This window comes from Staurois parvus, unplaced genomic scaffold (genome assembly GCF_062004578.1).
Source record: "Staurois parvus isolate SC_StPar_1 unplaced genomic scaffold, SC_StPar_1.0 ptg000549l, whole genome shotgun sequence".
Taxonomy (NCBI): domain Eukaryota; kingdom Metazoa; phylum Chordata; class Amphibia; order Anura; family Ranidae; genus Staurois; species Staurois parvus.
The window spans coordinates 8,730,313-8,757,225 of record NW_028318345.1 but is presented as its reverse complement, the minus strand read 5'-3'; the positions used below and the strand labels follow the sequence as shown (position 1 = coordinate 8,757,225).

The following is a 26,913-nucleotide window of genomic DNA, read 5'->3' as shown; positions in this document are numbered from 1 at the left end:
AAAACTTGCATTTTAATACATTTATGTGTTAATAATGAAATCACTAAATGTACTTTACATTAACAAATTTATAGTTCTGCATTTGTCCAGATATCAGCTATCTGTAATCTCTTGAATCCAATACAGACAATATTGTCTGTAAACAAGCTGAAAGAGAGGATTGAGTGATTAACTGATCAATGTGCTGGTGTTCCTTCATTGTACTTCATTCTACCCCTGCAATTGAACACTAAGTCCTCATGCACACTGGACGTTTTGATAACGCTGGTAACATTAGCTGTGTAAAGTCACGTTAAAAACTTGAATTTTTCATTTTTTAGCGTTTAGCTGCGTTTTCCTGCATTTTTTTGCATTTGCGTTTTTAACGTTGTTTGCAAAAAAAATAAATTTTTTTGTCCAAAAAAGTCCAAAAACGTTGGTTTGAGGCATTTTACCGTGTTTTGCTGCATTTTTGAGCATTAGAGCATTTTTACAGCTAAAAAACTCCTCTAGAAACCCACTAGTCCTGGGGGTTTTTTTCCAGCCAAAAAACATCCCTGCCAAAAAATGTTGGTTACAGTCTATGTGTGCATGGACACATAGGATAACATGCTGGGGGGTTTACTAGCTGTAGAAAAAAACATCAAAAGCCAAAAACAGCAGCTGTAAAAACGTCAAGTGTGCATGAGGGCTTATGTTTGGAATCCTTTTGGTTGTCAGTACTTTAAACCAATTTATCCATGGTGCTCACTATATCATCAACTTTGCCTCCTTTCACATTGTTATACATCGCCAGGTTTTACGATTGTCCAGTTTGTTGTCTTGGACACTGGGCCAACTGTTGATATCAGTCTTCAGGAAGCATTGTTTTAATGAAACATTAAAGGAAGGAAAGGACCATTTGAATTTTTAAAAGCATATTGTCATGTCAGTATAATAACTCACATTGAATAAATATAAAAATATATGGATTGCGCTACAGTAAAAAATATAAATAGTACAAATGGTGCACAATAGTTCACTTTGCAACATCAACATTATGATTTTTATAAGAAAAATTAATAATAGCGCCTATGGTCAAAATTATATAACTTACTAATAATGTACCAGCTGCAAAAAATCACCATATATAAAGTGTACCAATAAATAAATAATTTGCGCTAGTAAATGTGTATAAATATATAAATATATATGAAGAAATCATCAAATCATAAGTCCAGAAAAAAAAATATATATATGCCAATACCACAAAAAAATATAAATATAAAAAAACTTTTAGGTGCAAAAAACTTTTGTGCAGAAAAAGTGTCTGAATATGAAAAATTTCACCAAAAAACCTTGATAATATAATGGCAGATCATCCATAAATATTTCTTCAGAAACGGAAACTCTGCAGCACACCGATCCTCATCGACCGAAATAACAGGATGAAAAACTTTGTAGTTAATCGAAAATCCACTTCTCCAATAGGTAAAGGACCACCTTCAAACGTATCCATAGGGGGAAATGCCAAGCACTCGGGAGAAACAGAAAGACTTCATGGTGCAATATTATAAAAACCAATTCCTTTATTAGGTACTCATTGCACTTACTCAAGAGGTGTCCCAGCCGACACCAGCATCAACAGCATAACAGCAATCACATAAACGAGCCTGGCTACTCAGCACATGCGCAGTATCTGGCAGCCAAAAACGTAATAACGTCACATCAATCAAGCCCCGCCCTACGCGTTTCGTCATCGACGTCCTCACGGAGCTCCTTTTAATTTTTATCATAACTCACGTAATATTAACTTTTTTAATCGCTTCCCGATCGCCCTATAGCAGAAGTACCACTACAGGGATGCGCAAAATCCCGTGTATACATACATATATATATATATATATATATATATCCTGTTCCAAATTATTATGCAAATTCTATTTACATGTCACAAAGATGAAATATTTTGTTTTTCAGTTTAACTCATGGATGGCATTGTGTGTCAGGGCTTTTTTGATCACTGAAAACAATCTCGGACACCTGTGATAATTAGATTGGCAGGTGAGCCCAATTTAAGGAAAAACTACTAAAGGACGGTGTTCCACATTATTAAGCAGAGCACCATTTTCAAGCAATATGGGGAAGAAAAAGGATCTCTCTGCTGCCGAAAAGAGTGAAATAGTTCAATGCCTTGGACGAGGTATGAAAACATTAGATATTTCACGAAAACTTAAGCGTGATCATCGCATTATTAAGAGATTTGGGGCTGATTCAGAGCACAGACGAGTTCGTGCAGATAAAGTCACATTGAGGAAGATTTCTGCCAGATCCATGCATCGGATCAAGAGAACAGCTGCTAAAATACCATTACATAGCAGCAAACAGATATTTGAAGCTGCTGGTGCCTCTAGAGTCCCACGGACATCAAGGTGTAGAGTCCTCCAGAGTCTTGCAACTGTGCAAAAACCTTCTATTTGGCCACCACTAACCAATGCTCACAAGCAGAAACGGCTGCATTGGGCAGAAAAATACATGAAGACTAATTTTCAAACAGTCCTGTTCACTGATGAGTGCTGTGCAACCCTGGATGGTCCAGATGGATGGAGTAGTGGATGGTTGGTAGACGGCCACCCTGTTCCAACAAGGCTGTAACGTCAGCAAGGCGGCGGTGGAGTCACGTTTTGGGCCGGAATCATGGGAACAGAGCTGGTCAGCCCCTTTAGGGTCCCCGAAGGTGTAAAGATGACCTCTGCAAAGTATGTGGAGTTTATGACTGACCACTTTCTTCCCTGTTACAGAAAGAAGAACTATGCTTTCCATAATAAAATCATCTTCATGCATGACAATGCACCATGTCATGCTGCAACGAATACCTCTGCATCAATGGCTGCTATGGGGATAAAAGGAGAGAAAGTCATGGTGTGGCCTCCATCCTCCTCTGAACTCAATCCTATTGAGAACCTTTGGAGCATCCTCAAGCAAAAGATCTATGAGGGTGGGAGGCAGTTTACATCCAAACAGCAGCTCTGGGAGGCTATTCTGACATCTTGCAAACAAATTCAAGCAGAAACTGTCCAAAAACTCACAAGTTCAATGGATGCAAGACTTGTGAAGCTGCTATCCAATAAGGGGTCCTATGTTAAAATATAACGTGACCTGTTCAAATGTTTAAAAAGTTAAAATGTTGTTAAAAGTTTGATTGAAATAACTTTTGATTTCAGTAAATATGCTGCAAACACAACAAATGACAATTTTCAGTTCTTTACAACCTATAAAGTGTTTTGAAACTTACTGTGCATAATAATTTGGAACAGTGCATTGTAAGTTTTTTATGTTTAAAAAAAATACTGTTATCATTAGGAGGTTTGTTCAATAAAATATGAATTGTACTCTTAATAGTTGATAACATGAGAATTATGCTGACTGTTATTTACATCAATTATTTAGGTAAATGAGAAAAATATCATTTGCATAATAATTTGGAACAGGGTTTATACATATATATGTACTGCTATTGGCTCCTCGGCATGTCATTCACTGGGTCCTGGCTGCCAATTCTCGGCAGAGCTGACAGGGGAGAGGTCTGTGTGTAAACAATACAGCTCACTCCCCCTTCAGCACGAAAAGGCTGCTTTGTATTGCTTTGCACAGCAGAGCAATACAAAGCAGCATTTGTACATAGTAAAACACACACAGTATACTATGTAAAACAAAACACAGCACACAGGAAACCCTTTGATTGCCCCAGACGTTAACACTTTCCTGCCCAATGTCATTATTATTATTATTATACAGTATTTATAAAGCGCCAACAATTCGCTCAGCGCTGTACATTACAATGGGAGACAGAACATGCGATAGTACAATAACAATACAATGCGATACACGAGGGGTTCAAGGGCCCTGCTCCTTGGAGCTTACAATCTAGGAGGGAGGGGATAGTGGTACAGGAGGAAATAGCTGTGGGGGATGGAGTGGTAGGATGAGTGGAGGAGGTCGGGAATTAGCAGGGGGTGGGGTAGGCTTCCCTGAAGAAGGTGGGTTTTCAGGATGCACCTAAAGGAGAGGAGAGTAGGTGATAGTCTGATGGATTGGGGTAGGGAGTTCCAGAGTATGGGTGACGCCCTGGAGAAGTCCTGGAGGCGGGCATGGGAGGAGGAGTAAATAAACAGTGTCAGTGCTTTTTATTAGCACTGATCACTGTATTAGTGTCACTGGGGATGTCATTGACAGTTATTCAATTCCAACCCAGTGTCAATGCCCGCTGCAATCCCACAATCCCACAATAATTCGCTGATGGCCGCCATTATGAAAGAAAGAAAGAAAGAAAGAAAGAAAGAAAGAAAGAAAGAAAGACAGCAGTATATACACCGCCATTTGTAGACACCATAACTTTCACATAAACCAATTAATTTACACGTATTGGTATTTTTTCTAGCAAAAACATGTAGCAGAATACATTGCCTAAATTTATGAGGAAATTTTATTTTTTACATTTTTTTACTGGGTATGTTTATAGCAAAAAATAAAAAATATTGTTTTTTTTTTCTATAGCGCAAAAAATAAAAAAAAAGCAGAGGGGATCAAATACCACCAAAAGAAAGCTATTTGTGGGAAAAACATTACATAAATTTCATTTATGTACAGCATTGCATGACCGCGTAATTGTCAATTAAAGTAATGCTGCGGCTTTTCGCAAAAAATGGCGTAGTCAGGAAGGGGGGTAAATCCTGTGGAGTGCAAGTGGTTAATATGCATTTTTTTTGTTTGTTTTTCAGTTCCAAGTTCAGCAGCAAGATACAATATGTATCCAGTTTAGCTGAGCTCCGAGAACTTATTCCAATGGACTATGTGCAGATTCCGGAAAGTATTATCAAGTAAGTTATAACTTCTAGCACTGTTTATAGAAAGAGAGAGGCGCCCCTGATAATAAGGGTTAAACTCCTGCACCCCAGTTGTTATTATAGAATGCGTTATTCTTCCTCAGACATGCTTCCCACCTGTACTCCTTATACAAAGTGATCCTTAAAACTGATGCATCTGATTTCAGCATTGTTTGCAACATTACGACAAGAAAAGGTCATATAGGATGTCCCTAGCAGGCAACAATGAACACATTTGAGCACTGGAAGTGCTAGCTTTCACAAAAAAAAATTTGAAATTCAGTGTCATTTAAGGGAGGTATCCTCTGAGTGATTTTGTGTGGAAGGTTATTAGATTAAAACAGTGTGAAAATCTCAGTATCATCCGCAGCCCACCATTGTAGTTATCTAAGTACGCTAAGCAATTTGACTGCAGGTAGAGATGATCAGGTTTGAAATATTTCTTATTAATCATTTCAAAATTGTGTACGACTTTTAACGTTTATAAAACAAAAACTATTTTTTTTTACTTTGTATAGATTAGAATGGAGCTCCTGTTACGTTTTTAGAGCTGTCCATGGCCCACTGGGGAAATGCACTCTCTTTATTTGTCCCAGTGAGCATTGTCACCGAGACAGTAAGTAATGGCAAACCAACAATTTACAGTTGAAGTGACAGTTGGACACCTGTTCTGTCCCCTCACTTTGTAGAGATTTCTTGTGGGTTTTTGGGAAAAGAAATGACAAGAAAAAAAAAAAAAAAACGATAGTGGTTTTATCTCTCCACTACTAGAAAATGTATTTTGGTTATAGATACAGCGGTTTCCAGCTTCCAGTGGCATCAGCCAGGCATGGTATATACATAGTTACATTAGTCCAAGCTGGACCAATGTAACTGTGTTTAAAATATTCATACCCAAAATCAGGGGTGGACTGACCATTTGGAAACTCGGGCACTGCCAAGGGCCCGGGGTCAGTAGGGGGTTCCATGAGATGCCCCTGGTACCTTTTTCATAGGCTTTTTTGAGTTTGGGCAAGGACACAGGGGCCCATGATCCCCTATTGCCCCATGAGTTGTCAGTCCGCCCCTGATTTTGGGTATGAATATTTTAAACACAGTTACATTGGTCCAGCTTGGACTAATGTAGCTATGTATATACCATGCCTGGCTGATGCCCCTGGAAGCTGGAAACCACTACTCCAGTGATCTCCACTTGCTTCTGGGTCCCATGCCAAGTGTCTGCCCAAGTGTATTCTGAACACAGGAGCTTGGCTGCTCAGCACGAGTGCCCTATCAGAGAATGATTTGCATGTTTTTTAATGAATGCAAGGTATTCTCTGATTGGACAAGGTAAAGAGGTGGGATGGTGACATCACTCTCCCCACCTTGTCCAATCTGAAAATGCTGTATGCTGTACGTGTATTTGCTTTAATACATCTGTAACTACTTGCATCAAATAGTTTTACTTTTTTGGGGTATTTTTCAGTCATTCCATTTGGGTTATGTTAAATGGCCAGTTTAAATTCAGGTATTACTTAGCAACATACATTTTACTCTCAAAAAGTCATGTAGTATAGGTCACTAATATTACAAACTGCCAGCACAAAAATAAGCTATAGTATTATTAATGCTGGATCCACTCACAGAAATGGATGCCTCCACAGTATGTACATGATAGGTTTAATAAATAAAAGTTTAATTGGTAGGTACACAAATTAGGTATAATTGCTTTGTGTGAGTTGTTACAAAGGTTTGTACTCTGAATCACCTAAAATAGCCCCTGGCTATTACTGTACTTTATTAGGGAATTTCTGCAGTGAGTAAATGGATTCAGAAAATGCAAATGCCATACTTGGAGACAAGCATTATGTCACAGAGAGTCAGATTTAATTTTCACAGCTCAGATGCAAATATTGAATAACCTGTTTGTCACCATTACAGAGTTATAGCCTGAGCACACAGATTCGATTGCATGAGTTTTCACATGATGAGATGTTCTTTTGCTATTATATACAAATGCATAGAAAACCTTTTTCTCCAGAAAAGAAAATTGCTATCCTAAATACCATTAAAAACATAATGAACATCAGTGGTAAAGCAGGTTCTGAGGCACTTACATACTGTTTGTGGAAGTTTGTGGAATTCCTTGTAAAAACCTAGTAATTTAGTCACCAAGTCATTCAAACTGGTTTGACTTAAAGGATAAGTTCGCCGTTGGAACATGTTACCTGTTCCACCCGTTTTTAGGGTGGAACATGTAACATGTTCCCATAGCCGCAGCTGCAGCCCACCGCCCCCCTCCCTCTGACAGATAATACAAGGAGCAGTCTCCCTGTACTATCCGTCAAATTTGAAAACAGCGTGGCCGTTTGGAGCTCTGCCCACACGGCTGCATCATTCATTCACGGACATCCGTGAATGAATGAACTGCAAGTCCTGACAACCTTCGTGGCTGTGGGCTTGTAGTTTTCAATGAACTACTACAGTGCTGTGGAGCATCGTGGAAGTTCATTGAAGCCTCCTGTCAGAATATCTGCTTGCTATCCCCTATGGCAAGCAGAAGCCTCCTGTCAGAATATCTGTCATTGAAGCCTCTTGTCAGAATATCTGCTTGCTATCCCCTATAGCAAGCAGATATTCTGACAGGTCTGCAGGAGACCTTCATGGCATCATCCATCTACTGATCACTGGTGCAATGCTTTCCAGGCTCCCGTAGACACAAATACATGCACATTTGTTTTACCTGAAAAAAATGTGCATTTATTATTTTTGTTTAAAAGGTTAATTTATCCTTTAAAAGGCACACTAGTGTCATGGAATTTTGCTGGATAAGACAAGATGTAGAAAAAATGTTCACATTTTTTTTAGTGGTGGACTGTTAATGCTTTTCTCAGAACTTTGTGTCCACATGTGTTCATTTTGAACAGAAGAAAGGTCCACAGTCATTGGAGGGTATTTTATTCACAAACAGCAACATACAATCATAGTAGTCTCAAAATGTTTTAATAACAGAAAGATGAGAGCCAAAGTAGGTAGACATTGAGGTTGATTTACTATAGGTAAATATACTGTGCACTGCCAGTGTAGTTGCTTTATATCCAAGGGGAAGCTCTGAAATGAGGCAAAGTTCTGCTGAATTCTTTTATCCACACATGTACAAGCAAAAATGCTATTTTTTTTATTTTCCTTGCATGTGCCTTTAGTAAATCAACCCCCATTCCCTCACCATTCCGCTTTAAGGGAGTTTTGCATTTTTTGTTAGAAATAAGGAAAGACTTGTGATTACTGATAATCTTCAGACTTCTTCAGTGTCCTGTTCCTTTGACACTGAGTTCCCACTGCTTAGACCTTGGTGTGATTGGGGTGAGACATATCCAAGACAGCCCTTGCCTTCGAATTTGATGTACAAAGCGGGCATAAAATCACTGTAAGTGATGAAGTTGAGCTTACGTGTTTCATAACTGTAACCTAAAACCAGTGGCCACCTTGGTATATGAGTTCCTGTGTGATAAACTCACATTATCTTCCACTGTATTATGCAATTAATAATTTCTTAGCAATCTCTTGGAGAGCTGAAATTCCTTTTGGTTAAGCTAGCCATACACTAGTAGAATTTCATGCAAAATATTTAATTTCAAGTTTGTTCCTTTTGATTTTCTAATCATTATTGGAGTCAAAGCAAAAGTTCATTTTAGGCCAGAGTGATGATACAATTTGAAGGAGTAGGATGGCAAATTTTTCACAAAAATATTTCTAACAATGAATGCATTTTTTTTATTCGGGACAGTCCATTCATTCTAGAATTGTCCAAAGCAAACACAATTTTAAAGTATAAACAACATTTGTACTGTCATCAAGTGCACTGAGAATTATCCTACAAATTTTTCATTTGAATGTTCATACGGACATTCACTCGAAAATCTTCTAGTTAATGGCCAGCTTTAGCTGCACACTGGAGGCAACCACCTTCTGGCCTGATGCACAATTCTGAAATGTAAGATGGCCAAATACATTATAATCCTATTCTACAGTCTCTGTACACTCACCAAAACAATATAATGAGAGGACCTATCTCCACAATCCAGCGGAAGCTTAACAGAAAATTGTACCATCAAACCGTGAAGTGTATGGTGCTATGAGTCTCTATTAATACCTCTAGCGCCTCACAAAACTGTTCAGTTCTTGGTTCTTTCTAAAGAACAGCTCTCCCCACTCTTTGTGACTGGATTTGGTTATGAAGGCAGAGCTGGATAAAAACCTTGGTATTGTGGTAGTGGCCAGGCATATTTAGTGAAAGTAAAATACAAAAATTAGTTAAAGGATAGGTTCACCTTTCATAACATGTTACATTTTACACCCATATTCAGGGTGTACCATGTAACATGTTACGAATGGATCAGCCCCCGCTCCCCTGCTTTGACAGCTAGCAGGGGATCTTCTCCTCCTGCTAGCAGGGCTCCTCCCACCCGGCCACGTCACTCATTCACAGTCCAGCTGTCAGATTGTAGTTCTCAATGAGCTACCACAGTGCTTTGAGCGCTGTAGTAGTTAATTGATTCTTCCTCTAAGTATATCTGCTTGCCCATACATCCTGGGCATGATGAAATGTAACAGATAATTTATTGATCCATTGCATACAAAGAGCACCATGACATATACAAAGCTGTTAACGCGTTTCACATGATTGCGTGCTTATTCATATGAACGCGTGTGAAACGCGTTAACAGATTTGTATATGTCCTGGTGCCCTTAGTATCTGATGGATCAATAAATTATCTGTTACATTTCATCAATCCTTCGGTGTGCAGCTAATACTTCTTCCTCAAGCAGATATACTGACAGTTCTGCAGGAGACCTGCATGGAACCAGCGATCTGCTGATCGCTGGTGCAATGCTTTACAGGCTCCTGCAACAAAAAATAATACATGCACATTTTTTTTACCCTAAAAAAAATAGCATTTATTATTTTTTGTCAAAAGGTGAACTTATCCTTTAACCACATGCTGCCCAGCCACCGCATATAAACAATGGCAGGGCAGCGCTCGTAGGCAAAAGCACATTTTAAAACGGCTGCCTTCAAAACAGGTAGGGGGCGCGCGAGAGGCGCGCGCCCGCCCTGCCTGTCCCGCGGGTGTCAGCAGCGGGTCTCCGCCGTCGGGTCACAGCCGGTTTTTACCAGCTGTTTTCCCGCAATGAGCAGTAATCACTGACACAGAGCAGGGCTGCATTGTTTACACACAGCCTGCTCTGTGACAGTTCGCCGACAAGCTGCAGAGGGAGATAAGAGTTTCTCTCTCTCGATCAGCTCCCCCCTCCCTCCCCCCATCCAGTACACACCCCCGCCCCCTAGTAAAACACTCCCCTTACACAGCAAATTCTAAAAATGTTAACCCCTTCCTCCCCAGTGACATTAGTACAGTTTCAGTGTTTTTTTTTCACTGATCACTGTATTGGTGTCACTGGGGATGTCAGTGACCCCAAGTCAGTTCCCCCCCCAGTGTCAAAATGTCCGCCGCAGTCCCGCCATAAGTCGCTGGTCGCCGCCATATGTCGCTGATTGCCGCTATATGTCGCTGATCGGCGCCATTATTAGTATAAATAAAAATTAAAAATCCCAGTATCTTTCCCGCCATTTGTAAACGCTATAACTTTCACGTAAACCAATTAATTTACACGTATTGGGGTTTTTTTTAGCAGACATGTCGCAGAATGCATTTTGGCAGACATTTATGACTAAATTTCATTTTTGCATTTTTTTTTTACTGGACATGTTTTATAGCAAAAAGTCCAAAATATTGTTTTTTTGTCCCTCAAAATTGTCAGCCTTTTTTTTATAGCGCAAAAAATAAAAACCGCACAGGCGATCAAATACCACCAAAAGAAAGCTCAGTTTGTGGGGAAAAAAAGGATGTAAATTTCATTTATGTACCGTATTACATGACCGCGCAATTGTCCATTAAACTAGTGCAGCGCTGTATAGCAAAAAAATGGCGTAAATTGCAGTATTTATACCATAGATTGTAGACGCTATAGCTTCCACACAAAGCAATCAATATACAATTATTGGAATTTTTTTTACCAAAAACATGGAGCAGAATACATTTTGGCCAAAATTTATAACCAACTTTGAGTTTACTATATATTTTTTATAGCAGAAAGTAAAAAATATTGTTTTTCTTCAAAATTTTTGGCCTTTTTTTGGTTATAGCGTGAAAAATAAAAAGCGCACAGGTGATCAAATTACACCGAAAGAAATCTCTATTTGTGTGAAAAAAAGGACATAAATTTCGTTTGGGTGCAGCATTGCATGACCGCGCAATTATCAGTTGAATTAGTGCAGCGCCGAGTAGCAAAAAGAGGCCTGGTCATTAAGGGGGGTAAATCCTCAGGAGCTCAAGTGGTTAAAGCTGTTTGACATGTATGTGTGTGTTGTTCTCCATATGATGGGGCATTTCACAGAATATACAATTCCTGTTTGTAGTTAATTATATTTATAATGTTATTTTTATTAGATTTGGATCAGTCTTTGTATGTTCATTTTCATGTTGTCTTCATGATCATTAAAATAAAAGAACATTATCAAGCAAATTTGAAACAAAATTAGACACATTACAGATTAGACTGACACTCTTAGCATTTCTTTAGCAAGTCTTTCAGACATTAGTTTGCATATTTGCACCCCATGACCTACAAATCTGGGCAGCCAACTGAGACAAATGTTATAGTAAAATGTTCCTTAATCCATCTCACTGCTCCTGTTTAGGATTTTATTGTTGGTCAGCAGAATTCTCCCCCACATCTTTAATTTTTCAACTATTACTACTGACTATCACTAGTCTTATCCCTAGACATAAAACATATACGCGGAAACTAATCCTTGTGTCAGAATGTGTACATTTGCATATCTGATAGTATCCTGTAAAGTTGCATATAGTAAGCCATAGCAGTTTATTGTACTGTAAAGTGAGTGCATAGCACCATGGGCAATCTCTCCTCAATAGTCCAAAAATGTTCACCTCTAAATTATATTTTTTTTATACAGTACTAATCATCTATAGACTGGCTGTCTACCAAACTTACAACTGTAAAATTTCATGTGACTAATATCTATGGACATCTTGTTTTACTGAAGTGCATGATACTGGTCATAAACACTACTGGTAGATATTTAATATCTGAAGATGTAAAACCAGTTTTCACAGAGCCTATTGCAAACTCAAACAAGCTTTGAGTTTCTGGATGGTTTGTTTCCATTGCCCTAAAACATTTCACTCATACTCCCCACTCAACCACTTTTCTTTTGGAAGGTATGAAGAATCAAGGTGTTTTCCAAGGAATGTAAGGTAAATTACAAGTAGCCTTTACAGCTTAGTTAACACTAACTGGCTTAAGAATGCTAATTATATTCCAGTTTTGCTCTCTTTGGTGTATGCCTGCATGACTTTTACGTAAAAGCTACTTATACTGTAAGCTCTTGATCTAAGACCAGCTTTAAAAAGCATAGCTGATTTAGATTTAATACAATGAAACGTGTTCCCCAAGCCTGCAAATTCTGCTTTTCAGGTTATATAAAGATGTTTCCTATGCTGTAAGCATGTTTTCCCATTTACTTTTTCTTTTTTTGCTTGGTCCCTTATGCTTGTTCCAGCCTGAGGCTGCTGAGCTCAATCCATCCACTGATGAATAAGTGGGTATAAAGTCAGCATGCGGTAGATAAGGAAAAAAAAAGTATATGACTTTTAAAGACACCAGCACATAGTAGATCAATGTTTGTCAGCTGTGCCATTATTTAGCTCCCACTACCTTTCCCTAGTACCTGCGTGGTAAAAACTTAGGAGGCCCGACATTTTTCACTGCTTAGAATGGGGTCATCAGAAGCCTCATTGCACACTGAGTGGTGTGGGGACTCCTTATTCATGCAAGTTTCAAATAGAGGCAGGGTTATTACATCATGATGTAGTCACACTTTTATGCTATTTGGTCCAGATTCTGTAGAGGTACACCACTGACCAGGGCAATCGCACATTTCATGTTTGGAGTTACAAATTTTAGATAAATTGCCACAATAAAGATATAATTAAGGCTGCTTGTGTTCTAATAATTGAATTTCTTCCAGCTGCACCTAGTTTAATGCAGATATCACTAAGTGGTCAAGGTCATTCCCAAAAGTGGACAATCTATTTGTTCAGACAAGGACCCTCTAGAGTGAAATGAGAAGCATTCTTTGTGATGCCCAATCCTGCTGTTGGTTTTTAATACCAGGTATTAGGAATCAGGAATGTGGTATCAGGAGTAACACTCCTTTTTCACACTTTCTCTTAATATAATTTGGGCAGGAAGTGGATGTGATGTTTGATGCTAACCCCCTTTGCTTATTATGGCAAAGAAAGAGTTCAGGGCATAGTGGAGGCCGTTCCTCACCTGTATCTACCTGTACTGTACCTACACAGTAAATAGATGTTTCTTCTTGGGAATTAATTGACAGTGGTGAGCCCAATAATTTTCCTTATGCAAAGACCTTTTGCTGACTATATTCACTGTGGAGTGCATTCACTATTCTATGCAGTTAATTAGAATTTCTTTGGTAGAGCCAGCAATAGGACATTTTCACAAGTCCAGTGGTTAGCAAAGCTACTGAGTTATAAAATCAACGGGCCTATTTAAATAGGGGAAAAACAAGATTTTATAGTTTATTGTCTTTATTTCTTAATACAATGTTTTCCAGTATTTTACTGCTTTACATTTCTGCATTCTTACTAATGCAGAATCCATAGTCTAATGTTTTCTATTTATTTATGAACTGATATTATGCATTTTTTTTGCCAAGTTCCCCCTCTGAAATTTTGCCTTATTTGCACATCTTGACCAGTAGGGTGATTTTTTTTGTTTATTTTCCCAGTTTTTAATTCATTTTTCTTTTTCTCCCTTTTAGAAGTTTAATGCTCTTAGAAATTCTAAGTAAAACCAGTATTTATTATTATTATACAGGATTTATATAGCGCCAACTGTTTGCGCAGCGCTTTACAAAATGAAGGTAGACATTACAGTTACAATACAATTTGGTACAAAGAGGGCCCTGCTCGTTAAAGCTTACAATCTAGTATAAAAATCTGGCTTAATATAATGGCTGTTTTATGGATAATTCTATAAATGTAATTGCCAATCTCTTGCCTGTGTGCTGTAGTGCAGCAACCAGAAACTATGTTTATACACATCATTTCATACTTGATCAAATTCTGACTGGGAGGAGATTTTTTTTGTGATTGTTTTATTCTTTTTTATTTCTCATTATTACCTGTTTAATACTCTTAGAAAGTCTTGATAAAACCAGTAGCAAAAAATTAGAAAAGTAGTCAAACGCTTGACTGTTTTATGAATGAACCTAGAAATGTAATGGCTAGAGTCTTGCCCATGTGCTGTAGTGCAGAAAATAGAAACTAGGTTTACACATCCTTTCATACTTGTGCGTACATCATATCAATTTCTCAGTGCATACCATGACATGAGAGTCCTCTTTTTTTCTGTCTACATTACTTCCTTTGTTCATTTCCATCATGTCTGTCTTGAGTCTGTGTAGCACAAAGAGATCTTCAGAAGGACACAAAACCCAGATGGAAAAAGAGAGTGGAGGACAGAAGACGGCAAACACATTTAATTAAGTGTCACGCTTTTCTGAGTCTACACTTTTACTTTTTATGTACAGTAAATCTAAAAATATTACAGGACTCTTAAAACCAACAAAGTATACCCTCAATGCTGCCCTAGCTTTGCTTTGCTTGGCCTTTTTTTTTTTCTTATGTTATGCTTGCTTCTTTCCCTTTTTGTTTTATTGCATCATTGAATGATTACTAACACAGGCTGGATGAAGAATTGAAAGAAAGTGAAGCAGTCAAGTAAGAAAATGTCTTCTGCCAATGTATATAAATGCTGTCCATTGAATGTATTTTTATGAAAACCAGTGCAAAGGAAATAGTGATGCTGCATGCTACAACCAATCAATTTTGTGCTTTTATTTTAATTCTGCATATGTCCTGCTGCACCTCCCAAACTGTGTTCAGACACTAAGGTTAGCTATCAAATATAAAGCTTCATTAAATTGATGAGAAATATATGTTTTATATGTATATCAGGCTTTTTTTCTCAAAGAATAGGTGCAGGAACTCCCCCCTCTAACTCAACCCTTGTCTTTGTCCCCTACACACCTCTGAGCACCGTGTCTTGGTTTCACTCCTACTCACCTCCCAGTATCACCCCTTTTAGACCCCCCCCCCAACAATGGACCCCCACAATAAAATTGGACCCCCAATGGACCCCCAGCAACATTAGACCCCCTGCAGCAACTACAAATCTCCCAGCAGTCAGCATTAATAAACCCTCCAGCAGCCAGCAACAGAAGACCTTAACAGTAGATCCCTCTCAGCAACAATCGACCCCCAGCAACATAAGACCCCCCAGCAACAATATATCCCCCCACCAGCAACAATATACCCCCATGCAAAAAAAGATCCCCTTCATTGGTAATAGATCCCCCAGCATCAAGCATCAATAGACTTTTCAGTACACTCCAGCTCCCCTGTCCATTACATACATTCAGTGCTGGAGGTGCCAGAACTGCGTTCCCCCCTAAGGTATTGAGCAAAATGATAGGGTGTAACCAGAATTTATTACACACAGTTGTGACATTGCTTAGTTTATTCCAGATACATGCTTTCATGTAAATTGTTCTATACCTTAGTGATAATTTGTTGGCCCCCAAAGATTAACTGAAGACTGTTTTAGATACACGACTTAGCAAATAAAAATGTACTTTGCAAACTTTTAGACAAGTTTTTTATTACAGTTTTGGAAAGAGTTAGGATTAGTTAGAATCATTATCAGGTGTTTTTTGCTTTCAATGTTCCCCACTAGGGGAATTTTCATTGCTTCCTGTTCCAGACAACCATGACAAATTGAGAGCAAAGTGAAGGGCTTCACCAGCACAGGGATGTTCATTGGAAGGGTTCCCCGTTATACTAATCTGATGAAAACTCAAAAATTTTTAAATTTCCCTGCATAGAATGTGAGAGTGAGTCTATCCAGGAGGGGTACAGACAGCAACAAAATTCTGACTTACCTTTCCCCACTTTACCCAGAACTAGGAAAAGTTGTGTCAGAAGTTCTACTTTAAAAGCAGTGGGAAAAATGAATCTTTCCAGGTTTACAGAAGCTTTCCTTCTGATAGCTGATGGTGACAGTCTGGGGGGATTGCATGGAAGGAAATAGGTATTTATTGTTTGTTTTTTAGAAGTAGCTGGCTGTTGGCATTTAACAGAATAGCAAATGTAGGCAGGCAAGAGTCCATGGGACAATTTTCTAATTTAACCTTTCTGACCATGCCACCAACCTAAAAAAAATGCAGGTACCATAGTTTTCGCTCCACAAGATGCACCTGACCATAAGACGCACCTAGATTTTAGAGGAGGAAAACAGGAAAAAAATATTCTGAACCAATGGACTGCGGACATACTACAGGAGATGACCAGAGACTACAGACATAGTACAGGAGATGACCAGAGACTGCGGACACAGTACAGTAGATGACCAGAGACTGCAGACATAGTACAGGAGATGACCAGAGACTGCGGGCATACTACAGGAGATGACCAAAGACTGCGGGCATACTACAGGAGATGACCAAAGACTGCGGGCATACTACAGGAGATGACCAAAGACTGCGGGCATACTACAGGAGATGATCAGAGACTGCGGACATAGTACAGGAGATGACCAGAGACTGCGGACATAGTACAGGAGATGACCAGAGACTGCGGACATAGTACAGGAGATGACCAGAGACTGCGGACATAGTACAGGAGATGACCAGAGACTGCGGACATAGTACAGGAGATGACCAGAGACTGCGGACATAGTACAGGAGATGACCAGAGACTGCGGACATAGTACAGGAGATGACCAGAGACTGCGGACATAGAACAGATGACCAGAGACTGTGGACATAGTACAGATGACCAGAGACTGCAGACATAGTACAGATGACTAGAGACTACGGATCTTTGGGGAGTGGAGGGGGGGGAGTGGGTACCCGAATTTGACAGGTTCCCTCTCCCACTTCCACGGAGTTGTCCTTCCCCCTCCCTCCCCGTAATCTTCTGGGACACGTGAATGTCCCAGAAGATTACAGGGCCATTCACAAAGCGCAGCGCTTCTCGTGCAGTGGGCACCTGGCTGTGAAGCCGCAAGCTGTCACAGCCGGGTGCCCATGCCGGCGCTGGGGAGAGAAGACTGAGGACACCGCTGGACCGAGGAACAGGTAGGACCTCAGGAGGTCTGCAAAGAAGAGCCGAGCGGCTGGTCCGGTATTCTAACACAGGGGGAATACCAGTCAGGCCGCTCCATAAGATGTACAGACATTTTCCCCCATTTTTTTGGGGGAAAAAAGTGCGTTGTATGGAGCGAAAATACAGTAATTAATTTGTATAGTGAATTAGCTAGACAATTTGACTACTTCAAGAAGAGTCAATTCCTTAGCACCCCCTTCCCCCTCCATCCTTGCACATTGTAGCCCTTTCCTCTTCTGGAATTGGTGGTGCTGACCCAGCTTCTTCACCCCTCCCTGTACCTCCCTACATAACCTTTTATGTAGCCGCTGGAGAGAGGAATGGAGAAAAGAAAAATACTATAGAAAGTCACTGGAAGGACAGCTCTTGGTTTGCTAGGGTTGCTGATATCACATCCAAGATGGTGCCATGTAGCAGCAGTCTCATACCAAGGGAAGCTTTTACAGTTAAATGACGTGTAAAATATGTTTAATGCACATATAATCTTATGGGGAAATTGTTTTTAAAATTAATGGGGTAGCAACAGGGTCGCTTTAAAAAAGTTTGTAGCAGAGAAAGTTGAGCTGCAACCTGCAACCTGGTAAACATTTGTATGCTTCACATGGCAAAATAGTCTTGTCCCCACTAACTGGTTAATTTCAGTATTTGCAGTAGGACTACAAGCACTGGGTAGCATAAAGGCATAATCGCATAGAGTACTGTGCATTACTGTGCGTTGTGGTGCCCTTACATAACGACAGCGCATATGTGTGAAGCTAGCCTCACAAACATGAGAGTAATTGAGACAAAAAATGGTTTATGGAGCAATAAACAAAAGACAGAGGTATAGCACTCATGCGACCAGTTGTACAACTATAGAAAGGGATAACCAGGGCTTTTTTTCTCAGAGAATAGGTGCAGGTACACCTCCCTATCCTGAGTCACCACTTGTCCCCACCCCTGACCTACCTGAGCACTGACCGTTGTCTCTACCCCCTAGCCACATCTTAGTACTGCTCCTTTTAGAAAATACAGAGCCAAGTATCACTTTGTAGTGTTAAGTAATGTGTATGAAATTGGTTAATGATAATAGACCCCCCTAGCAACAATAGCTCCTTTCCAACAACAATAGACCTTCCCTCAGGAACAAAGTACACTCCTAGCAACAATAGATCTGTCCCAGAAACCCCTGCTGGCAACAATAGATCCCCTAGCAGCCAAAATCAATAAATCTTCCCATGCAACATTAGATCCCCCAACAACCCCAGAGCAACAATAGATCCCCCAGCTACAGTAGATCACCATCAATTATCATCAATAGACCCTCCAGCACACCCCAGCACACTTTTGCCAGTTCATACATTCTGTTCTGGAGGTACCGGAACTGGGGATAACACAGTCTTTCATTGTCCATCAAAAGTTCACTCCAGTATACATTAGCTGTAGCACCTCACAGACTAAAGGGTATCTTAAGGACAAAGGGAACACGAGAGGGCACCAAACTAAGTGTAGCAATGGGAAACATTTATTAGATTTAAAAAGACAATTGGCAATTCACTCAGAAGTATGACAGTCAGTGCTTATCATAATTATAATAAAGCCTCCAGCTTCGGTGTGATTCAGGGATCTCTATCACTGCCACCATGTGTGACATAATTTCCTGTCTGGCCTTGCACTCAAAGCTGGTTTCAGCCACTTCTCAGGTTCTTTCCATTACCCAGCTAGTGACGGTGATAGAGAACTATTGCCTGGAATAACAGACCCTTAGGGCACATTTGAGCTGACGGCATGATGATATTCATGATAAGCGCTGACTATCATCCTTTTGAGTGAGTTGTCAATTGTATTTTTTATGTAATAAATGTTTCCTATTGCTACACTTAGTTTGGCACCCTCTTGTGTTCTGCTTATGAGTAGTTGAGAATCTGTCCAACTAGTAATCTGTTCAATCCAGATTAAACCTCAGTTTATGTGAACTGACTTGCTCATCACTATTCGCCAATAATACTGAAATATTTTTATGCTTTATGTTTTGTTTTTCAAAAAGCCTGTGTATTTAGAAATATAAAACTGAAAAAAGGTAAAAAAATAACCTTATTTACATCTGCATGAAGGAGAGAGTTTTTGGCTTTCATTGTGGCTGTCGGTGCCAATAACTAACTGCATTGCCATCATTAGTAATTCATCTGGCAAATGTTACCCTTTAACACATGCAGCAACACTCCCTGTCTAGCTGATGACTAGTGCTCTGGCTATACTATAGTGGTAAATCCTCCACCCTGTTTCCAAGTGTTCCAAGTCATTTAACTGTCAATGCGATGCGCAGCCATTTTCCAGACATTGTACTCCTGCTGTGTATTATATGATATTTTCCAGTATGACTTCATATGTGTGCTAAAGTGTCGCTCCTTTTAATCTTTGCCTGTGCATTTATTCTGTTTTAAACATATAACTTCAGCATGGTGATAACTACTAACTGTATGAAAAATACCTAACAGCAAAAATCAGAGCTAACGGTGTTAAAATTGTGGTGAATTACTTAATTTGATTTTCTCTATAGGAGACTACAGTATAAACATGTACATAAAAAAGTATTCCAAACCTCATTTAATTTGTCAGGAGAATAATAAGGAAACTGCCATTGCTTACTTGCTGTTGAAGGTGCATGTTCCAGGGCTGTCATTTGTAATCTGGCAGTTTAGCATGTCTGCCACTTGCAACAAAGGTTATTTATATATTTTGAATATATCTATTACTGTGCAAACGTTTTAGGCAGGTGTGAAAAAATGCTGTAAATTAAGAATGCTTTCAGAAATAGAAATGTTCATAGTTTATTTTTATCAATTAACAAAATGGAAAGTAAATGAAGTGAAGAGAAATCCAAATCAAATCAATATTTTCTGTGACCAACCTTTGCCTTCAAAACAGCATCAATACTTCTAGATACACTTGCACACAGTTTTTGAAGGAACTCATTAGGCAGGTTCTAAACATCTTGGAGAACACAGATCTTCTGCCTCAAATCCTTCTGTCTCTTCATGCAATTCCAGACAGACTCCATGAGGTCAAAATCAGGGCTCTTTGGGGGCAAAACCATCACTTTCAGGACTCCTTGTTTTTTATGCTGATGGTAGTCCTTGCTGACATTGGCTGTATGTTTGGGTTGTTGTCCTGCTGCAGAATGAATTGGCCAATCAAACGCCTCCCTGATGGTATGTCATGAGGGGTAAGTATCTATTTGTATTTCTCAGCATTGAGCAAACCATTGATCCTTACCAAATCGTCAACTCCATTTGCAGAAATGCAGTCCCAAACTTGCAAGGAACCTCCATCATGCTTCACTGTTGCCTGTAGACACTCATTATTGTACCACACTCCAACCCTTCGGCGAACAAACATCTTCCTGATATCACCAAATATTTGAAATTTCAATTATTCCAGAGCACCTGCTGACAATTTTCTACACCCCAGTTTCTATGTTTTTGTGCATAGTTGTGTCCCTTAGCCTTGTTTCCACATTGGAGGTATGGCTTTTTGGCCACAATTCTTTCACAAAGACCACTTCTAGGTAGACTTCTCCAGATAGTAGATGGTTGTACCTGGGTCCCACTGGTTTTCTGCCAGTTCTGTGCTGATGGACAGAAGTAAGCATGATGTGTCTTTCATTTGCTTCATTAAGTTTCTTTGGCCGACCACTGTGTCTACAGTCCACAGCGCTGCTGTTTATTTGTGCTTTTTCATGAGCTTGAACAGCACCTGTTAAAACCCAGTCTGTTTGGAAATCTTTGCCTGGGAGAGACCTTGCTGATGCAGTATAACTACCTTGTTGTGCTCAGTTTTCTACAGCCTCACCTTAGTAGCAAAGTTTGGCTGTTCCTCACCCAGTACTCAGTTGTAAGCCTCCTACAGAGCTGTTTCTGTTTCAGTTAATGACTGTGATTCAACTTATATATGAAATTGATGATCTTTGCCACCTGCTTGGTATAAGTGGTTAATCATTCACCTGACTCTAATCCTACAAAATCCCTGACTTTGTGCAAGTGTAAGAAGTGATGCTGGTTTGAAGCTAAAGGGTAGTCACACCAAATATTGATTTGATTTAGATTTTTTTTTTCTACACTTTGCATTTTGTAAATTGATATAAATAAACAATTAAAATATATATTGATGAAAGCATTCTTCCTTTATAGCACATATGTATAATTTCCTAATTGTTACATCAATGCAGGCTTATAATAAAAATGTGGTTAGAAAGAGGAATATGGGGAAACCTGTGGACCCATGAAATGTTGTTGTCACAGGTCTAAATCTATGTGATCTTCCCATAAATCCAGTCTTGTTTTCAAGGGATTTATAGTTTACCTGTACCCAGAAAATGAACATTAAAGTATTCTTGACACGTGATAAACCCTTGCTCACCTCTCTAGCTGCTTGTACTGTGAAGTAATTAATTCTCAAAGATCCTCAAAGTTTACAACAAAGACTCTGAAGTTGCATTTCAGTTTGTTTCTAACAGCTTAGAAACAGCTGTTGTATGATTACATTAGAGACACTGGTGAGCATCTCTGTAATTAAATAATTTCCCTTCATACATCTGCCTCACAGTAGAAGTTCAAATTCAGCTATTTGCGGCACTTTTAAACAAAGAGCGGGCACAAAGAGGCTTCCACTACCTGCTTCCTTTGCTGGGCTCTGTATTAAATGATGTCATCTGTCAGAGCACGGCAGAGAGAGTGAGTATTGGAAATCTTCCTGTGTTAGGAACTGTCACTGCTCCTGTGTATGTCTGAATGTGGAATTAATTAACTACAAAGATGCTCATTACTCCTCATCCATGGGGCCCCAACCAGCTGAAGTGTCATTGCAACTGTGGAGTCATGTTGACATAGGTCGAAATGGGGAAATATTAAACATCTTTACCTGCAAGCAGATTAGTCACAACAAAGATTAGCACACATCAAAAGGCAGGGGAGAAGAAGGTGTCAGGGAAGTTTCTGGAGGGGTGGGGAAGAACAATGGATGGATATTAATAAGGATGGTGGGGGAAAGGGAAAGTGTACTGAAAACTTTATCTGTCACTGCGTCTGTGGCTCTGCATTACCTGCATTGTGGCTTACTGCAATGCAGGTCTGTTAGGCATGTTGGGATGGGAATGACACCACATCACTCCAGTGTGCATTACTGCAGCACAATGGTGTTAATGGCTCTTTAAGGTACCAAAATAACTGCCAGTACACTTCATATACTATGTTGTATATTCACTATTCTAAACTAACTCATTCCATATGCCATGCTGTATGTTCTCTATTCTGCACTGCTTCACCCCATATGCCGTACTGTACGTTCCCTACTCCACAGCACATCATTCTGTTTGCCATGTTGCACATTCCCTCTTCCGCAGTGCATATATTTCATTTCATGCTGTCTGTTCCCTAATCTCCACCATCTCATTCTTAGTGTCTTTACATTAAGTTAGTGAAAGGATGCCTTTAAAAGATAACTGTACTATTAAACAATGCACACTTATACCCCCCCCCCCTCCCCTCCTCAGAATTTGTTTAATTCTGGAAAAAAACTATATAATTTCTTTCTTTAAATATAATTCTATGCAGTATTAGCAGGCTTAAATTCACATAGACTCAGATTTAGCATCTAAGTACTCCAGGCAACCACATATAAAGTATTATTTCAGTTAAAGTGTGTATCTAAATTAATGCTGAGCTATAAAAATAAATTATATATATATATATATATATATATATATATATATATACACACAACTACTCCAAAAAATTAAAGGAACACTTTTTAATCAGAGTGTAGCATCAAGTCAGTTAAACTCCTGGGATATTGATCTGGTCAGTTAAGTAGCAGAGGGGGTTGTTAATCAGTTTCAGTTGCTTTTATGTTAATGAAACTAACAACAGGTGCACTACTTGGACATCAATGCAATGGCCCCACAAACAGGAATGAGGGAATACCTGGACCCTACAGAGGTTGCACAGATAGTCTAATTCCTCTAGGATGTCACATCAATACGTGCCATTGCCCGAAGGTTTGCTGTGTCTTCCTGCACAGTCTCAAGAGCATTGAAGAAATTCCAGGAGACAGGCAGTTACTCTAGGAGAGCTGGACAGGGCCATAGAAGGTCCTTAACCCATCAGCAGGACCGGTATCTGCTCCATTGTGCAAGGAGGAACAGGATGAGCCCTACCAGAGTCCTACAAAATGACCTCCAGCAGGCCACTGGTGTGAATGTCTCTGACCAAACAATCAGAAACAGACTTCATGAGGGTGGCCTGAGGGCCCAACGTCCTCTAGTTGGCCCTGTCCTCACTGCCCGACACCATAGAGCTTGATTGGCATTTGCCACTGAACACCAGAATTGGCAAGTCCGCCACTGGCACCCTGTGCTTTTCACAGATGAGAGCAGGTTCACCCTGAGCACATGACAGACGTGAAAGGGTCTGGAGAAACCGTTGAGAACATTATGCTGCCTGTAACATCGTTCAGCATGACCGTTTTGGTGGTGGGTCATTGATGGTCTGGTGAGGCATATTCATGGAGGGACGCACAGACCTCTACAGGCTAGAAAATGGCACCCTGACTGCCATTAGGTATCGGGATGAAATCTTTGGACCCATTGTCAGACCCTCTCTGGTGCAGTGGGTCCTGGGTTCCTCCTGGTGCGCGACAATGCCCGGCCTCATGTGGCGAGAGTATGCAGGCAGTTCCTTGAGGATGAAGGAATTGATACCATTGAATGTCCCCCATGCTCGCTTGACCTAAATCTGATAGAAAACCTCTGGGATATCATACCAGGTTGCACCTCAGACTGTCCAGGGGCTCAGTGATGCCCTGGTCCAGCTCTGGGAGAAAATACCCCAGAACACCATCCGTCATCTCATTAGGAGCATGCTCCAATGTTGTCAGGCTTGCATACAAGCAAGTGGGGGCCATACAAACTACTGAGTATCATTTTGAGTTGCTCCAATGAAATTTCAGCAAAATGGACTAGCATGGTGCATCATTTTTTTCACCTTGATTTTCGGGGTGTCTTCCTCTGTAAGTTGAGCGTTTTAATTTCCATCAAATGATGGGGCATCCTTACATTCCTAACACATTACCCAGTCCATATAAGTATAGATATCCAGCATTATATTTTTCCCCATTGAGATCTGATGTGTTTTCAAGGTGTTCCTTAATTTTTTTTTAGCAGTGTACTGTATATATAAAATTCATATATGTACCAGATATGTACATCATTAAAATACCAAAACTATGCAAGTGAATTCAGATGCAATATGAAATACACATAGGATAATTTCACAATTCACATACAAAAAATATAAATAATAGTCCCACTATGCAAAAACACAAAAATTGTAAAAAAAAATCCTGCTGAAGTGATATCACAATGTTCAGTGAAATACTATCACCAGGAGACCCCAAGGGTGTATGCTTACCTCATTGACGAGCCCAGTGATGGGGCAACAGAAGCAAAAGAAGGAACACAATCTCAGTGCAGACCATAATAAAACATTGTTTTATTTAAAACATGTATGAACTCACATGAATAAACATGTACACAGGCTCATTGGAAAGTACCTAGCCACTAGCTTCCCTTAGGTTTCAGTTCGACAGACAGTCAAGTAGCACTAAAGGAGCCAGTAATATGAAGCCTCACACTGATTACCTTAGGCAACTATTTCCATTCCCTGGCTGAGCTTCTAACTCAGTTTCTGCCCACTCTGGAATTCTAGAATTCTGCCTTCCTTGGAGCCCAGAGATCTTGCTGCCAGATTCCAAGAGAAATATAAGAAACTCTAATGCGTGTGTAATCAGTTATAGATGGATTGCCCCTTTTCTGTTACAAACAAAATTGCACTTGGACATACAGAATTTGTTTTAACTAGAAAAAGCAACATTATTGCAGGGAGTCAATATCTGTTTTGAACCCCTGTATGAATTTGATCTGGCTGTTCCTCTTTCAGTTTTTGGTAAGGGATGCTCCTGGGTGCCCATTGGAAAGTAGCTCTGGTTGCATATGAGCTACCTAACCAGATCCAGTGAGCTTTTTCAAATGATTGTCATCTTTACCAGCCTGTTTGTGAGGTGCAAACCTACAGCTGACCATCAATATCTAGTTTAACTGTGAATACCTGACACCAACCCGGAGAGAGCAAGTCAGACAAGTCTGACAAAGGGGTATCTGTACTCATGCCAGTGGCCACAATGGAGTCTGAATTCATTGCCACCCTAGCAGACTTAGTGGCAAAATGCCAGAAGAATAACTGACGAGCACTTGGTCTTGTTTCCAAAAAATCAGGAACTTTTTGGGAAGACAGCCAATGTCTGCCAGTGTGGAAGTCTGTTAAGAGTATCCAGCTCCTATGAACAGAGGGGGGCAGACCTGTCAATCATCCATCTGTCCTCCATTCATAGATTGTGTAGTAAGACCTACTGAAAAGAAGGAGAAGGTTCTAACCTACCCTGCTCATGTGGAAGAGCACTTCCTGGGTGAAGATAACAAAGAGTCAGTTTTGATCAGATATCTAACTGTTGATAAAGACTACAATCCAGGTGCCATGTGATCCTGGGACACAAAATGTACTGGCTTAAGTGATGCAGGCTCAAATCTCTCAATTATGTGCACAAAATGGGTGTTTTAGGATTAGAAAAAGACAGTATCAGAACTGATCCAGGTACGGCAAACTCCCCTTCCCCCATCTGGAAATAGATGTTATGGCTGTGGGGGGGGGGGGGGCTGGACACTTTAGAATTACTAATAGATGCTGCAAAAAGTCCTTAAGGCTTTCAGGAAACTACTACTCACAAAATTGGCACAAAAGTTTAGAGGTCACAGTGAAGGAGCTAACTGGGTGCCCAGCTACAGTAGTCTGCTCCAACTACAAAGATAAAAAAAAGAAACAGGGAGATCTATCCTCATAGGGATGGCTTCATCTTAACCTCCTTCATCAAACAGACAGTTAAAACCACCCCCTTCAGCATTCAGTTTCCTGACTTGGGAGAAAAATGCACACGATCACTCAAAAACCCATCCAGAAATCAGTGAAAGTATCATCAAACCAAGAGAGGAGTTCAAGCACAGACTGCTGGATCTAAAGCCCCACCCCTCTCAAGAAAGATTCCTGGCAAGCTTGTTGGCCCTTATCCCATCCTGACAATCCAAGTAGATGGTATCTGTACAATTATTAATTTGGATGCACAGGTGCCCTGTCATACAGAGACTTCAGTGATGAACACCTAAAGCACCTACTTCTGCAGAAGTTGGAAATTTTGGGTATTGTTGCTGAGAAGTTCCCATATGGCAGGCATTTGCAGGTCAAGTTGGCATTCCACCCCTCTGTAGTCTGGCAGTCATAGACATTTAACACCCTAGCAATCGTCCTCATCCTGCTGGGTCCACCAGAATGTTCCTGATCATTGGGACAAATACTGACCTAGTTGGTTCATTACTCACTCCCGTTGTCATAGATAGAGACCCTGTGACAGGGGGTGTACACCCCATGTTATGGAAGGTGTACCAACACCTGGTGCAAGAGCAGAAAGTCCTAGTGCAAAGAGTGGTAAATTTGTAGATGCTGACAAGGATGAAAAGATACTGCAGCCAGAAGAAGTGGCTAGTCTAAGAGTTCCTTTGTTGTCCTTGAACTTGATCCACAGGTAAAGGACACTGGGGTATAGCTGATCCCTAAACTGTCAACAAAGGCCTTGCATTAAAATCAAGAAAGAATCCCTGTCAGTGTTTG

General features: G+C 40.1%; 1 protein-coding gene across 7 annotated transcripts in view; it reads left to right on the top strand.

The window, feature by feature from the left end:
- PRUNE2 (prune homolog 2 with BCH domain) overlaps positions 1-26,913 on the top strand; it is a 380,051-nt gene that overhangs the window by 341,249 nt on the left and 11,889 nt on the right. Inside the window, exons 11-14 of one of the 7 annotated variants that reach the window (XR_016315156.1) lie at positions 4,740-4,838; positions 12,131-12,166; positions 14,681-14,716; positions 19,188-19,218. Coding sequence is in view for 4 of the 7 variants with exons in the window: in XM_089691098.1 (XP_089547224.1) it covers positions 4,740-4,838; positions 12,131-12,166; positions 14,681-14,716 (171 nt within the window). In the remaining 3 variants the exon portion in view is untranslated. The remainder of the gene's footprint in view (positions 1-4,739; positions 4,839-12,130; positions 12,167-14,680; positions 14,717-19,187; positions 19,219-26,913) is intronic. The other 6 variants (XR_016315157.1, XR_016315158.1, XM_089691098.1 and 3 more) reach the window with 6 other exon arrangements.